The sequence below is a fragment of the Giraffa tippelskirchi genome, chromosome 12 (assembly GCF_054371585.1).
Source record: "Giraffa tippelskirchi isolate mGirTip1 chromosome 12, T2T-mGirTip1v1.2.pri, whole genome shotgun sequence".
NCBI classification, from domain to species: Eukaryota; Metazoa; Chordata; class Mammalia; order Artiodactyla; family Giraffidae; genus Giraffa; species Giraffa tippelskirchi.
The window spans coordinates 82834799-82849032 of record NC_137286.1 but is presented as its reverse complement, the minus strand read 5'-3'; the positions used below and the strand labels follow the sequence as shown (position 1 = coordinate 82849032).

The 14234-nt window shown below is 44.8% G+C and overlaps 1 protein-coding gene across 2 annotated transcripts in view; it reads right to left on the bottom strand.

Annotated features, from left to right (window-relative positions):
- Nucleotides 1–677: 677 nt before the first annotated feature.
- Nucleotides 678–14234, bottom strand: part of CNMD (chondromodulin) — a 31354-nt gene continuing 17797 nt past the window's right edge. The window contains exons 5-7 of one of the 2 annotated variants that reach the window (XM_081549867.1): nucleotides 11159–11312; nucleotides 6409–6578; nucleotides 678–1268 (exon numbers count right to left, since the gene is read on the bottom strand). In XM_081549867.1, coding sequence (XP_081405993.1) covers nucleotides 1053–1268; nucleotides 6409–6578; nucleotides 11159–11312 — 540 coding nt within the window. In that variant the 3' untranslated portion in view covers nucleotides 678–1052. The remainder of the gene's footprint in view (nucleotides 1269–6408; nucleotides 6579–11158; nucleotides 11313–14234) is intronic. The other variant, XM_081549868.1, reaches the window with a different exon arrangement.

The following is a 14234-nucleotide window of genomic DNA, read 5'->3' as shown; positions in this document are numbered from 1 at the left end:
TCTGAATCTTTGCGTTTTGGAAAACTTATTTTCTTCAGGAAGGTTTTTAATCTCTTAAAACTATGAGAGTCAAAACTAAAATGTCAAAATTATGAAATACCTGTTCATCTTCCTGATCTAATATCTCAATTTTTAAAGACAGTCCTTGGTCCTGAGATTCGTTCTGTCATTATAAATAAGCCATTCCTCCTCAGCCATGTCTGTCAGACAGCGCTGCCAGCGTATTACTAGGAGAGGAACTCACTGGCAACTGAACTATGTCAGCAGCCCAACTTGTCCTACAAAGGTAGAAATCATCATGCTGCTTCAAGCCCGAAGACCACTTAACTGCAAGCAGACTGAAAGGCTGTGAAGACCTGGTTTTCAGCATGTCAGTGGAAGTCCTTCCCCACGAGTCCGATTACCCTCGGACTGCACTTTTCTTCTTTATCCCAGCGTGCTCTTCTGGGGTGTGACCCCTAACAGGGCGGCCACCTGTTACTCACCTGAAGTGCCCATGAGCTGCCACCTTCAGGTTCACGTTTACTCTCAGGTAGATTTCATCATATATCTCATTTTCCCTTTCTTGTCTCATTTTTATCTGGGAACTCTGGGGGCACATTTGCAAGACTAGGAAAGAACAATAAAGATTAAGAACAACTGAGGAATTCTGAGCAAGTAACAACAGAAGACAATCGTTTTAGTCAGTGACATGATTTACAAGGAACTCAAGTGTACAGTTGAGATCTTGGACGAAAGTAATTTTTCATGATTATTTCAAAATAGCTTGGTAAGGAAGGCTTAAAAGCAGACCTTCCTGGCAAAGAAAAGCAAAAAAATAGCAAGTAATAAAAGGATTATTATGATATTTTAGACTTAAAACTACCCTCAGTACATTTGCAATTCTGAACGAAGTTCAGTAAAGCAGTTGAAAAGTGTCTGTTCAGTGTCTCGAATAACATTGCTCAGATGGAACATAAAATACTTTATGGCCCCTGTAGCTTCAAGATGCCCCAAGCTTTGGTTGTCTCTGGAGTTTGACTTCTTCACAGCACCTGCTCGCTGAAGTGCTTTCACACCATGCCCAGGATGCGGGCCACCCACCAGCTACAAGGCATGATGACTCTGCAGGCTGAACGGCAGCCCTGGTAGTTATAAGGCCACGGGTAGTAGCCCCCCAGGGGCTCACAGATCTTCTGGCAGTGGGTGTAGCTCCTCCTGCATTCTATACAGCAGATTCCTTCATGATCCAGTCTGGTGTCGAATGTCATGCTTTCTCCTTCCTGCTGCTGTGAAATAAAAGAGAATTACTTCTGTTTCCTTCATAAGGAGACGTTTATAGCATGCACATTATTTTAAAATAAGGTCATAAATGTCTCAGTGGTACCAGCCATCACTATTTTTGGTAAGGCGCTTTCAATCTTTAAACTTTACCATTCAGAAACCCTTCTAACATGAAGGAACTTCCACCCTGCCTAATCAGTCACTTACAGGAAGATATTTCTTTCTATGTTCTGGTGAAGTTTCTCCATTCCCAGGTGGCACCAGTGGTAAAGAACCCACCTGCCAATGCAGGAGACAAGAGACACAGGGGTTCCATCCCTGGGTCAGGAAGATCTGGAGGAGGGCATGGCACCCCACTCCAGTCTTTTTGCCTGGAGAATCCCATGGACAGAGGAGCCCCGAGGACTGCAGTCCATGGGATTGCAGAGTCAGGCCTGAAGTGACTTAGCTCACATGAAGTTTCTTTATGCCTTCAATGAGCCATAGTGACCGCTCAGTAATGACTCAAGTAGGAAAACAGGAAGCCTGATTCAAAAGTAGCATTTCTGCCACTGCTGAGGCCCCCTGGCATCTTGTAGTAATGGTTTCCAGGGCTCTAGGGAGCATATTTGGAATTCACTGCTCCAGGCTGACAACCGGTTGCTATTCCACTCGTACTGGCCGAGAACACTTATCAAGTCGTCTGGTTTCTGCCTTCATGTCAACATAAGGGCCTGTAACCCTCAGGAAAGGGCACCACTTACTGTGTAAATATTCAAGACCTTAAACTTTAGCTGCTAGTTTGTATGTGCCGTGATGATAGCTAACATAACTACAAACTTGTACTGAAGGTAAAAGTCACCTTGTTGTTCAGCTGCTCAGTGGTGTCCAACTTCTGTGACCCCATGGACTGTATGTATCCTGCCAGGCTCCTCTGTCCATGGAATTCTCCAGGCAGGAATACTGGAGTGGGTTCCCATTTCCTTCTCCAGGGGATCTTCCCGACCCAGGGATCGAACTTCTGTCTCCTGCATTAGCAGGCAGATGCTTTTACAGCTGAGCCACTTGAGAAGTCCCAAGGTCACCTACAGAACTCCACTTTCACTGCTGGAAAGATCACAGAACTGGAAGAAATTTGGCACCTGCCAAATTGTGTATCTGGGTTTCCTTTTCATGGATTTCTAGGGATATAGATTCTATACTCTCTTTAATATGGCATTGCATTTCAGTGGGGAAAAAAGTCTGTATCATTAATGTAAAGACTTGATTCAATTTAAAGCTCTTTCCTGGAGGAACAACTTGGCAGAGACGCGGCACCAGCATAGGTTAGACCTCAGTGAGCCAAGTGAGCTTAAGCAACCCGAGCACCTTTTCTGGTATACTTTTTTATTCAACTATTTTAGGGGTGGGGGGCATTCAGTTATAAGAAATTTCAGACCTAACTGAAAAGTGGAGAAAATTGTGTACTTGAACATCTAGATTTGACAATTGCTAATCTTTTGTCAAATTTGATTTTTTTAAACTATTTAAAATTCTAAAGTAAATTTAGAGAGACTTGAGAGCATTGTGACATTTCACCCATAAATATGTTAGAATGTTTCTCCAAAATAAGATACTTTCCTGCACCATGCTGCTGTTACCACACCTCACAAAACTAACAATTCCTCAACACCATCCAGTGAAGCTTATGTTCACATTTTGTCATCAAAGTATTTGTCTTACTCTCTAACAGCAGGTTTTTTTTTTTTTTTTAATTTCTTCAGACTTTCCATTTCTTCCTCCTGCTTTATGTCTTGAAAAAGGTTCATCTGGGACAGCAAAAATAAAAAAAACTCGATTAATTAATTGAGGGGCTTCTCAGGTGGCTCAGTGGTAAAGAATCCACCTGCCAATGCAGGAGACACAGGAGATGCAGGTTTGGTCCCTGGGTTGGGAAGATCTCCTGAAGAAGAACACAGCAACCCACTCCAGGATTCTTGCCTGAAAGATCCCATGGACGGAGGAGCCTGGTGGGCTACAGTCCACGGGGTTGCAAAGAGTCAGATACAGCTGAGCACATGCACAGACAGGGCAGGAGGGGTCAACCAGCCTGTTGGCTGAGGCAGTTCCTCACCCGAGGGGTTGACAAAAGTTTGTTAGGGTTAAAAAGTTGGCAGAAATCTCTGGTTATTGAGATATTTCTGAGATAGTTCCTTAAAAGGGTAAGGGAAGGACGGAAGTCGTAGGGAAGATGTTCCTGCTTACAGCTCAACACTTAAGAAAGGGAGAAACTGCTATGTGGGAGTTTTTCAGGAACACGGATCCCTGAAGTCTGGAAGCAGGGCAAAGTCACATCCTACCCCCCTCCTGTAAAGGGCCTGAAGCCCTCCCCTAGACCCTGCTGCAGGGAGGCCAGCTGCCTGGAGAAGAAACTAACTTTTCTGTTTCCCTATTCACATTTTATCCCTTTATTCTTTGAGCTTTAGCAAATGAAGTACGGTGGCGTCCTGAATCTTCTAGTAAGCCTTGGGTTACTTCAAAAATACTTTTTGCTCTACATCTTTTTAAAATATAAATAGTAGTCTAAAATGACAGAAAATAATTTGCAACACATGAAACAATAAAGGACTGAGTAGGCTACATAGGAAAGAAAATGCGCAAATGACTTCTCTGTGTATGAAAAGATGCTCAGCCTTACAGATAATTAAAGACTGGCAAGATAAGACAGGAGACACAGTTTTACACTCAAGACTGTTTAAAAAGTTTGATAATAAATGAGGCCTTGCATTACCATTTGAAGACTTGTAGCTGCTATAATTCCCTGGAAGGCAATTTAGTGTCCTCCATTAAAATGTAAAACTCCCATGTACTGTGACCCAGTAAACCCATGCGTCAGTACTTGTGCTAAAAAGTGACAGTACGAAAGAGTTAGTCACTCAGTCGTGCTCGACTCTTTGCGACTCCATGCGCTGCAGCCCACCAGGCTCCTCTGTCCGTGGGTTTCTCCAGGCAAGAATACTGGGGTGGGTTGCCATCCCCTTCTCCAGGGGACTTCAAATCCAGGGATCGAACCCAGGTCTCCTGCATTGCAGGCAGATTCTTTACCATCTGAATGAGAGATACCCAGGAAAAATGAGTAACTCTCCCAGGCGGCTTAAAATTCAGGATTAAATATCATCTGAATAGGAAAGGGTAGGAGGGATGTAGATCTCTTAAGGCAGAGTCAGTGACTTCTAGGAGAGCTGAGTGGAGCCTTAGAAAAACACATTGGAGGTATGATAGTTGGTGATGAAGTTTGTCTGAGTGTGGTGCTGACTTCCACTCTCCTGTGATGAGTCCATCTTCCCTGGTTAATGAATTAGTGAAACTCCTGGGGAGGGGATTTATGACAATGGAATTCCTTCTGGAGGATCTGTCTTTAGGCAGATAAGGGAGTTCAGAGAAAGCCTCTCCCTGCACTTGCAGTTTCTTTTCTGGTGGCTCAGATGGTAAAGAATACGCCTGCAGTGCGGGAGACCCGGGTTTGATGCCTGGGTTAGGAAGATCCCCTGGAGAAGGGAATGGCAACCCACTCCAGTATTCTTGCCTGGAGAATCCCCATGGACAGAGGAGCCTGGCAGGCTGCAGTCCATGGAGTCGCAAAGAGTCGGACATGACTGAGCGACTGAGCACAGCACACCACCAGGGAAGTCCCATTTGTACTAAAGATATACTCCCTTCATGTACAAGAAGTATGGATAAGACTAATAGCTAACATGGCGCAAGTTAGTACTTAACTACGTGCCAAGCACTGTGCTGACAGCTTCATCGGCATTACCTCACATCTTCTTTCCCATAGCCTGCGCAGGATGTACTAGCTATATCCTATTAATGGTCTTGGAGGAAAATAATTTACACACCCACCAAAACAGAACTATTCCAATTTCTATATATTTATCCACGCAATGGAATACAAGGTTACCATTAAAATGAATGAAGTGGATCCATATAGGAGATACAGTAGAATTCCTAGAATACTGTATTGTAACTGGGAGACAGCAAAGTAAGGAAGTTGTGTGTGCTCTTTTGTGTTAAAAATGTGTGTGTGTGTGTGTACATGTATGCAGAGGAGGTGGGCAAACAGCCATAGTTAACAGACTGCTCGGAGGAGGGTGTCTGTGGTAGAAGGGAAACTCACTTTTCATTGTATACATTTTTATACTGTTTTAAAAAAGTAAATGCATGTATTTTTTTCTAACTAGTTAAAACACTAGTTACACATAAGTACTTATTTTTCTGCTTTCACTCCCTACAAAGTATAGTAATGATAAACTACACTTTGTTGAAGATTTGAGAAGTTTTTAGCATATTGGTGTCATCCTTACAAACACCAGGTCTCAGGGTTTCCGTCTAAAGTGTTTCATCCCCTACGTGAGTCTGTCTCCCGAATGGACTGAGTGCCCCCGAGGGCAGAAGTTACTCCCGTGTGCACAGGGCCTGGAAAAGAGCAGGTTCTCGGCAAATGTCTGATGACTGGGTGAATATCGTGGACACGGGGAAAGAGAATACTTTCAATCTGTGTGTTGCCTGCAGGGCACACGCTTGGAAATATTTTTAAATAATCAAATTCCTGATGTGAATTTGTCTTCGTGAATTTGCCTGTGACTCAAACGAGCAGTGGAGAAGGCAATGGCACCCCACTCCAGTACTCTTGCCTGGAAAATCCCATGGACAGAAGAGCCTGGTAGGCTGCAGTCCATGGGGTCGCAAAGAGTCGGACATGACTGAGCAACTTCACTTTCACTTTTCCCTTTCGTGCATTGGAGAAGGAAATGGCAACCCACTCCAGTGTTCTTGCCTGGAGAATCTCAGGGACGGGAGAGCCTGGTGGGCTGCCGTCTATGGGGTCGCACAGAGTCGGACACGACTGAAGCGACTTAGCAGCAGCAGCAGCAGCAGCAGCAAACGAGCAGAGCCCAGAAAACAACTTTGAATAAGGAGTACAACCGATCAGGATTTTACACTACAGAAGTGTTGTTACCCTCACTTATAAACTCTGCAATAAGAAAATTAAGATGTATTTGAAATAATTGAATAAAAGTCTCAGTTGAATACTAAGTGCTTCTTTGAAGTCTCAGCAGAACCACCGCAGCTTCCTGCTGGTTTTCTGCGCTCAGGCAAGCCTGTGGAATGGACGCCAGCACTCACGTGGTAAGGGTTGTCTGGGTTGAAGGGCTCTGCGTCCTCTTGGATGCCGGGTCTGGTTTCGTTATTCGGTCTTCCAGGGCCTGGGTTGCCCCGTGGGCTACTGTGTAGTCTTCTTGTGGTCGTTGTGGTAACGACTTTTCTTACCAATTCTCTTCTTTCTCTCTGGATTTCTACAAAAGTACGACAACGAGCAACAACAATAAAACTGCTGTAAGTTACTTCCTTTATTTCATTGAGGAAATTCTGTGTTTATCAGGGTGCAAAAAGTAAGAGAAAGATACAAAAACAAACACACGCGTAGCTCCTATTCTATTTAACTATACACATTTTCTCAAGACTAAAGCATGTTTCAGAGCCTTGGGTTTACCGTCAGATGCCAACTGAGGCAGGTGGTGTGAGACAACTGACAGAATCCACTTGCAATCCCCTCCTCAGCCTGCTTCTGCTTGTTGGTCAGTTGCTCAGTCATGTCCTACTCTTTGTGACCCCATGGACTATAGCCCCCCAGGCTCCTCTGTCCGTGGGGTTCTCTTGGGAAGAATACTAGTGGGTTGCCATTTCCTTCTCCAAGAGATCTTGGACCAGGGATCGAACCCGAGTCTCCTGCATTGGCAGGCAGATTCTTTACCACTGAGCCACCAGGGAACCTCCTGCTTCTACTAAAGGGCTGAGAAAGTAAAATAGCACTTTTCCCCCTAGCCTCCCTTGCAATTAGGAGTGGCCATATGAGACCTAAGCAGAACATGCTATTGCAGTTTCCAGGAAAGTTTTTGTTTTCCTGGTGAAGGGGACAGATACAGCTTCCTCCGTCTGGTTTCCCTTCCTTGAAGGGAGACATGATATCTGGGTTATGTGACTAGAGGTGACAGAGGTTGACAATCCAGCATCCTCATGTAGCAGACAGTAAGCTAGAAAGAGAGTCACGACAGTGCCCAAAACCTACCTCCAGAGTTCTAGCTGTACGAAAAAAGTCAACCTGTATGTATTTGCTGACATCACTGTTGATCAGCTATTCTGTTACTTGCAGCCCTACGCATTCCTCCTGGATTTACAATATATGTATAAAGCATTACAGTTTTCAGGAGATTTATTATTATCTTGGTTGATTCTTTTTTGAAAAACTTATTTATTTTTGGCTGTGCTCGGTCTTCATGGCTGCTCTTGGGCTTTCTCCAGTTGCAGCAAGTGGGGGCTACTCTTCATTACAGCGGCTTCTCTTGAGCCTCATGGGCTCAGTCGTTGTCCGCGGCATGTGGGATCATCCCAGACCAGGGATTGAACCCATGTCCCCTGTATTGGCAGGCGAATTCTTAACCACTGGACCACCAGGGAAGTCCTTAGTTGATTATTTTACAAATTCTGGGATAGAATAAGCAAATACTTTTATACACAAAGGCATCCGATTAGCAGATGCAATTGTTAGGCTTGAAAAGACCAAGTGACTCAGCTGAGATCACAGAGCAGGTGGCAGAGATGAGCATCTCTGGCTTCCGGCTCAGTGCCCCTGCTCTCCACACTGCCCCGTGGGTCCCATGGCCGCTGAGGAAGAAGAATGGAGAGAGGACCGCAAGGGTGGCTTTGGTGTCTCTCCAAGGCTCAGTTTTCTTTTTCTCTAAAATGGGGATAATAATAGTATCTAACTCACAGGGTGGCGATAGAGGTCATGAGAATGTTGTCCCAGGGTTTTACCACAGTGTTTGGCATGGAATAAGCCCTCGAATGTTAGGTGATGATGGTATGATACCATGTTATCTGTGAGGGTGTGGTTGTGTGCCCAGCTGTGGATAGCTTCCATGGGTAGCCTCTTGGTTTCTCAGGCAGCGCTGGAGAGGCATTGGGGAGACCTGGATTCAAATCTCAGACTTTCTTTTTTTTTTTTTTTAATTAAAATTTTTTTTTTAAATCAGTTGTACTTCTTTTAATCAATGACCTCAGGAGAGCGATTCAATCGCTGACCTTGGTTTCTTCATCTCTAAAAAGGGAGTATGACTAGTTACCTGGACAGTTGTTAGAATACAGCATGTGTTAAGTGCTTCAGTTGTGTCCAACTCTTGCAACACTATGGACTGTGGCCCACTAGGCCCTTCTGTCCATGGGATTCTCCAGGCAAGAATACTGGAGTGGGTTGCCATTCCCTTCTCCAGAGGATCTTTCCAACCCAGGGATTGAACACACATCTCTTTTATCTCCTGCATTGGCAAGCAGGTTCTTTACCACTAGCGCCACCTGGGAAGCCCCCCATAGCACCTTGGATTGTACCAAATAATTTTCTTATTTCGGTATATATGCAGTGTCTCCCCTAGCTACGATGCAAAATTCCTAGGGGGCATGGATTCTTGTCTCTTCTGTTCATCAGTGCATTCCAGGTGCCTAGAACAAGTAAATGCCACATAATAGATGTGCCAATCACTGTTGAATGAATGAATGAACTCTCTGGGTTAGAGGCATGTCCTCAAACAGAAAGTGATTAGAGAGAGCTCTTCATGGTGGCAGAGTTGGAGACTTTGTCCGTTTTTTTTTTTTTTCTTTAAAAAGACTTTTGATATGGGCCATTTTTACACTCTTTATTGAGTTTGTTACAATACTGCTTCTGTTTAATGTTTTGTTTTTTTGGCCAAAAGGCATGTGGGATCTTAGTTCCCCAACCAGCGGTTGAACCTGCAACCCCTGTTTTGGAAGGCAAGGTCTTAACCACTGGACCACCAGGGAAGCTCCAAGACTTTTGTCCTTGATTGGAAAAGGTGACAAGGTATTGGAGAAGGAGTTCCTGGGTGATGGACGGCCCATTCCATGTGAAGACAGGTGGGGAATAAAAAGGCAGAAGTTGTAAGTGGCCAGAGGATGGAGGTGTGAACACTCACTGGAGCAAGACCCAGGGTGGGCTGTGCTGAGAGCTGTGCTAAGTCGCTTCAGTCACGTCTGACTCTGTGCAGCCCCATGGACTGTAGCCCGCCAGGCTCCTCCATCCTTGGGACAGACCCAGGACAGCAAAAGCAATGGTCCCTGTGGCAGTCCTCCTTCCTAGTCCCCTAGGGTGCGGCAGACACCACGCAGAGGATTCTGTCTCACTGAGCCTGCACACGGCCTCAGGATTCTGAACCTGCTCTGCCAGACAGCTGCTGCCGGTGGCTTACAAACTGCATCCTATTTGCTTTGCCTGGGCTAAAATGTAACCACTTGATCCAGGCTTTGGAACTGAATAAGACTCGTGAACTGGAGGAATGAGTTAGCCATGGCAGAATGAGAAGCTGGGACTTTTTAAGCCTGGTGTATGTGTGTGTGTTTTAATTGTGGGAAAATATATATAAAACTCACCATCCTAACCATTTTAAAGTATACAGTCAGGCATTAAGTACACTCACACTGCTCCACAACCATCATCACCATTTATATCCCAAACTTTTTTCATCTTGCAAAACTGAAGTCTGCACACATGAGACAGTCACTGTCTGTCCCCCTCTCCTAAGTCTGATGGTTCTAATCCCTGAATTCTCTGTATTTCCATGCTATTCTCTCTCGGTATTCAATGTAACTTTCTGAGAAGGTAGCCTATCTAAGCTGTGCTAAGAAGGGGGCCTTTTCCCCACCAATAAACCGGAGCTACAAAGTTGGCCTTTGGGAGGTCAGTGGGGTGACTGTGGTGGAAATCAAGAGAGTAGATATTCCTGGTGGCTCAGTTGGTAAAGAATCCGCCTGCAGTGCAGGAGACCTGGGCTTGATCCCTGAGTTGGGAAGATCCCCTGGAGGAGGACATGGCAACCCACTCCAGTCTTCTTGCCTGGAGAATCCCCATGGACAGAGGAGCCTGGCGGGCTGCAGTCCCTTGGGTTGCAGAGAGTCGGACACAATTGAGAGACTAAACAACAGCAAGCCTTGGGGACAGACGGAACCCTGGGGAAGAGCCTGGCTGCAGGGTTCACCTGCCCTGGAAATGGCCCCAGATGTACTCCAACCTGCTCTGAAGCCAGGAGCCCTTCAGTTATTTTTCTTGGACTTGGAAGCAGATGTAGGAGCTTTGAACTTGAGGAATCTCAGCTGTGTCCACAGCTGCTTGTGCCTATCCCATGATTCAAGATTTGAGCATAAAAAAGATTTGGCAGGGGCTTCCCTGGTGGTGCAGTGCTTAAGAATCTGCCTGCCAAGGCAGGGGACATGGGTTCGATCCCTGGTCCAGGAGGATCCCACAGGCTGTGGGGCAACTAAACCCGTGTGCCACAACTCGGGAAGCCTGTGTGCCTAGAGTCTGTGCTCCTCAACAAGAGAGGCCACTACAGTGAGAAGCCCAAGCACTGCCATGAAGAGTAGTCGCATTTAGAAATGACGACTCACCTCAACCAAAAATCAATCAATCAGTCAATCTTTTACACACACACCCCCCCAAAAAAAGATTTGGTGGTAGGATAGATTCTTAGTCCCGATTCTCTGCTTTAGGAATAAAAAAATGTAAAACTGCAAAGTGCAATAGCGGAGAGGTGGGCAGAGCAGAAGCAGTGGGAGTGTCATAAATAAGCCCGCAGGTAAGGCCGAGGGGTCCTGGCCCACCTCCTTCCTGTCGCCCGCTGCTGGGGCCCTGCCTGTGACATTCATGGCCGCCCTCCCCTCCCCTTTGGTCTCTGGTGCCGATTACTGACCCTGTGCAGGGCACCTGGTTTAGCTTCCTGTCACATGCTCCCACCTGTGCAGGGGCTCGCAGGAAACCCATGCCGGCTGGGAGCAGTCCAAGCAGTTTCCGGAGAATTTAAAACGTTACCTTTTGGGTAGGTTGGTTTAAGCCAGAAAATAGGAAGGTCACCGCAGAGTTCTAAAACTTTGGAACTCAAGAAGCTGTTGTCCTTCACGGGCTGGTCTACAGCCACCCAGATGAGAGAATTTTCTTCGTATTTAACTGGCATGATCTTGCCTTCCTGTAAGTGAAAAGGAAATGCGTGGATCAAAGAGGGCAGAGGAACATGCTGCATATGAAAATTGGCGTGCCGCGATTCATGGGGTCGCAAAGAGTCGGACACAACTGAGCGACTGAACTGAACTGAAAAGATTATTTTGCCCTATAAAAATGAGTTTAGGATTAGCAGATGCAAACTAGTATATACAGGACGGGTAAACAACAAGGTCCTACTATAGAGCACAGGGAATTATGTTCTATATCTGGTGATAAACCACAGTGGGAAAGACTAGGAAAAAGAACAGATATATGTATAACTGAGCCGCTTTGCTGTACAGCAGAAATTAATGCAACTCTGTAAATCAACTATTCTTCAATAAAATTTAAAAGAAAACTTAATGAGAATCCAAAGGCATGCACACACACAGACTCTGAAGTCCTCATCTCTTTGTAGCTCTTTTCACAACATTCCACACCCCTAATGCCATCTGGCCTTTGGATAATTCGAAGGTGTGAATGTGAGCATCTCGAGCCGAAGTGAAAATTACTTGATGCCAACTTTGAGATTTTGGTTAATCTGATATTTTTGATCAAAGATGCTTTGGAGGAAAAGCAATTGAACGGACTCTAGAATCCGGTAGAGGAGAGAGGCGTCCTTCGTGTGAAGTCAACGTCCTCTGGGGCCTTGTTTTGCTGCTTCCAAACCACAATGGAAAAAGCCAGTGATTGGTTCTTTAATGTCTTCAGTTCAAAGTAGTATTTAACATAAACCATCTCTGCATCTCCCAGCTATAACAAAACATATCTCAGATGTTCTTCGCATCAAGTGCACCACTGAGATTTCAAAGCTAAACCCTGGATTTTCTTCTGCAGCAAGATGCTGACAATGGTTTGATAACCCGGGAGACAAATTTGTTTTGCCAGGTTGTGCCTTTCATGTATTTATTAGTTTGCAATAGGTTGGAGAAATTAAAATGTTTTCTCCTGATTTTTTAGCTAAAAGCAACACTTCATTTATGCTTTCTCCTTCAGGCTTCTGGCTGCATTAAAACTACTTAAAGTTATTGGAGGCCGCGAACACGCAGGTAATCCAGTTATTCAACTGAAATTAAATGGCTCCATGCAGGAAATGAATGCTCTTTGGGTACAGTAGCTTTTAAAAGTTATGCAAAACTGATGAAAAATGCATGAGAGCTAGTAGTGCATAAATCTACCCCATCATAATCTGAAGTGCATGGGGACAGAGTGGGGTGATAGGGAGAATGCATATGCGTGGAACCTACAAACTAGGAACCTTAAATAAAAGTGCATGCACATACTTTCAGCTGCTACTCCATCTCCTTCCTCCTTCCCTTCTCTTGCAACACAATCCTGCTTTTGTTTGCGGCCCCAGGAGAGACACCTGCTTTCTCAGACTCCCTGGCAGCTAAGGGTGCCCGTGTGACCAGTTCTAGACAATGCAATCCATGCTAAAGGAGGGAATGTGAAGCCGTCCGCTTTTCCTGAGTCCAGAGAAAGCATGGTTGGCGCTGTTCAGCATCTTCCTGCCTTCCTTACTTGACTGCGTGGTTGATGTTTAGAGCTGGAAGTGAAAGGCTGCAGAAATAAGAGATGCTGGCCATGGAGTCAATGCCTGGGGTCACCTACTTCCAAGGAGAAAAAAACAATCCTTATTTGTTGACGTCACTCTAAGCCTCACGCTCTGCTGTGTGTGTGTTCAAGCTCGGGCGTGTCCAGCTCTTTGCCACCCCGTGGACCGCAGACCACCAAGCTCCTCGGTCTTTTCCAGGCAAGAATACTGGAGTGGGTTGCCATGCCCTTCTCCAGGGGATCTTCCCGACTCGGGGATCCCACCAACATCTCCTGCATTGCAGGCAGATTCTTTACCACTGCAATACCTAGGGAAGCTACTGGCAGCCAAACACACTCCTAATTCATACAAACATGTTGTCTGAATTTGGTTTTGTCCACCAGAGAATCCACCATGCACCATATAAACAACTAAAACACGAGAAACAGAATTCACCTCTGTGGCCTCAGTAAAGAATCAGAGGCAAAGATTTAAGTGCAAAGCTATTCACCAAGGTGAATTATATCTGTATTCCAAAAAAAGTATTTTACATTATTATTTTCCAGAGAATGGAAGCTTGAAGACACCGATATTCAAGAGCAAAGGCTTTTAAAATTATAATTGTGTGATTATAATTTAAATTTTCATTCATATAAATTTAAAAAAATATTTATTTATTTGGTTGCACTGGGTCTTAGACCCAGCACAGTATGTGGGATCTAGTTCCCTGCCAGGGATCAAACCATAGCCCCCTGTATTGGTAGTTTGGAGTCTTAGCTACTGGAACACCAGGCAAGCCTTAATATCAATTAAAAATTATAATCATATGATAACATACAATAACCCATATAACCTACATTTTGGGAGACCTAAAGTTAAGTGAAAATAATAAGGATGTACAGCAGTATAACTTCAATTATAAAAAGCATATCACACACATTGTACATGAAGAAAATTTACTAAAACACTAACGTTATCAATGGATTTTGTAACCCTGGGTGACTTTCTACTCTCTCCTTTCATGTATTCCTAAATTTCTATAATGACAAAGTGTTGTTTTAAAAAATCAGAAATAAAAACCTTGTTTTTTTAAAAAAAAATCAGAAAATGTCCTGCCAACTGTTTTTTATGCTGCACCTCAGGACATGTGGGATCTTGGTTCCCCTGACCAGGAACTGAACCCACGCCCCCTGCGTTGGAAGTGTGGAGTCTTAACCAATGGACCACCAGGGAATTCCCTGTACTGCTGCAAACTTACGATAAGATCTTGGTCAGTTGAGATCTGGTTGGGAAGTTGGCTCTTTATGTCTACTCATGAGGGAGACCTTGAGGATTACAGTTCATTAAAAGTTTCATAACAGAAGCTGAGTGATA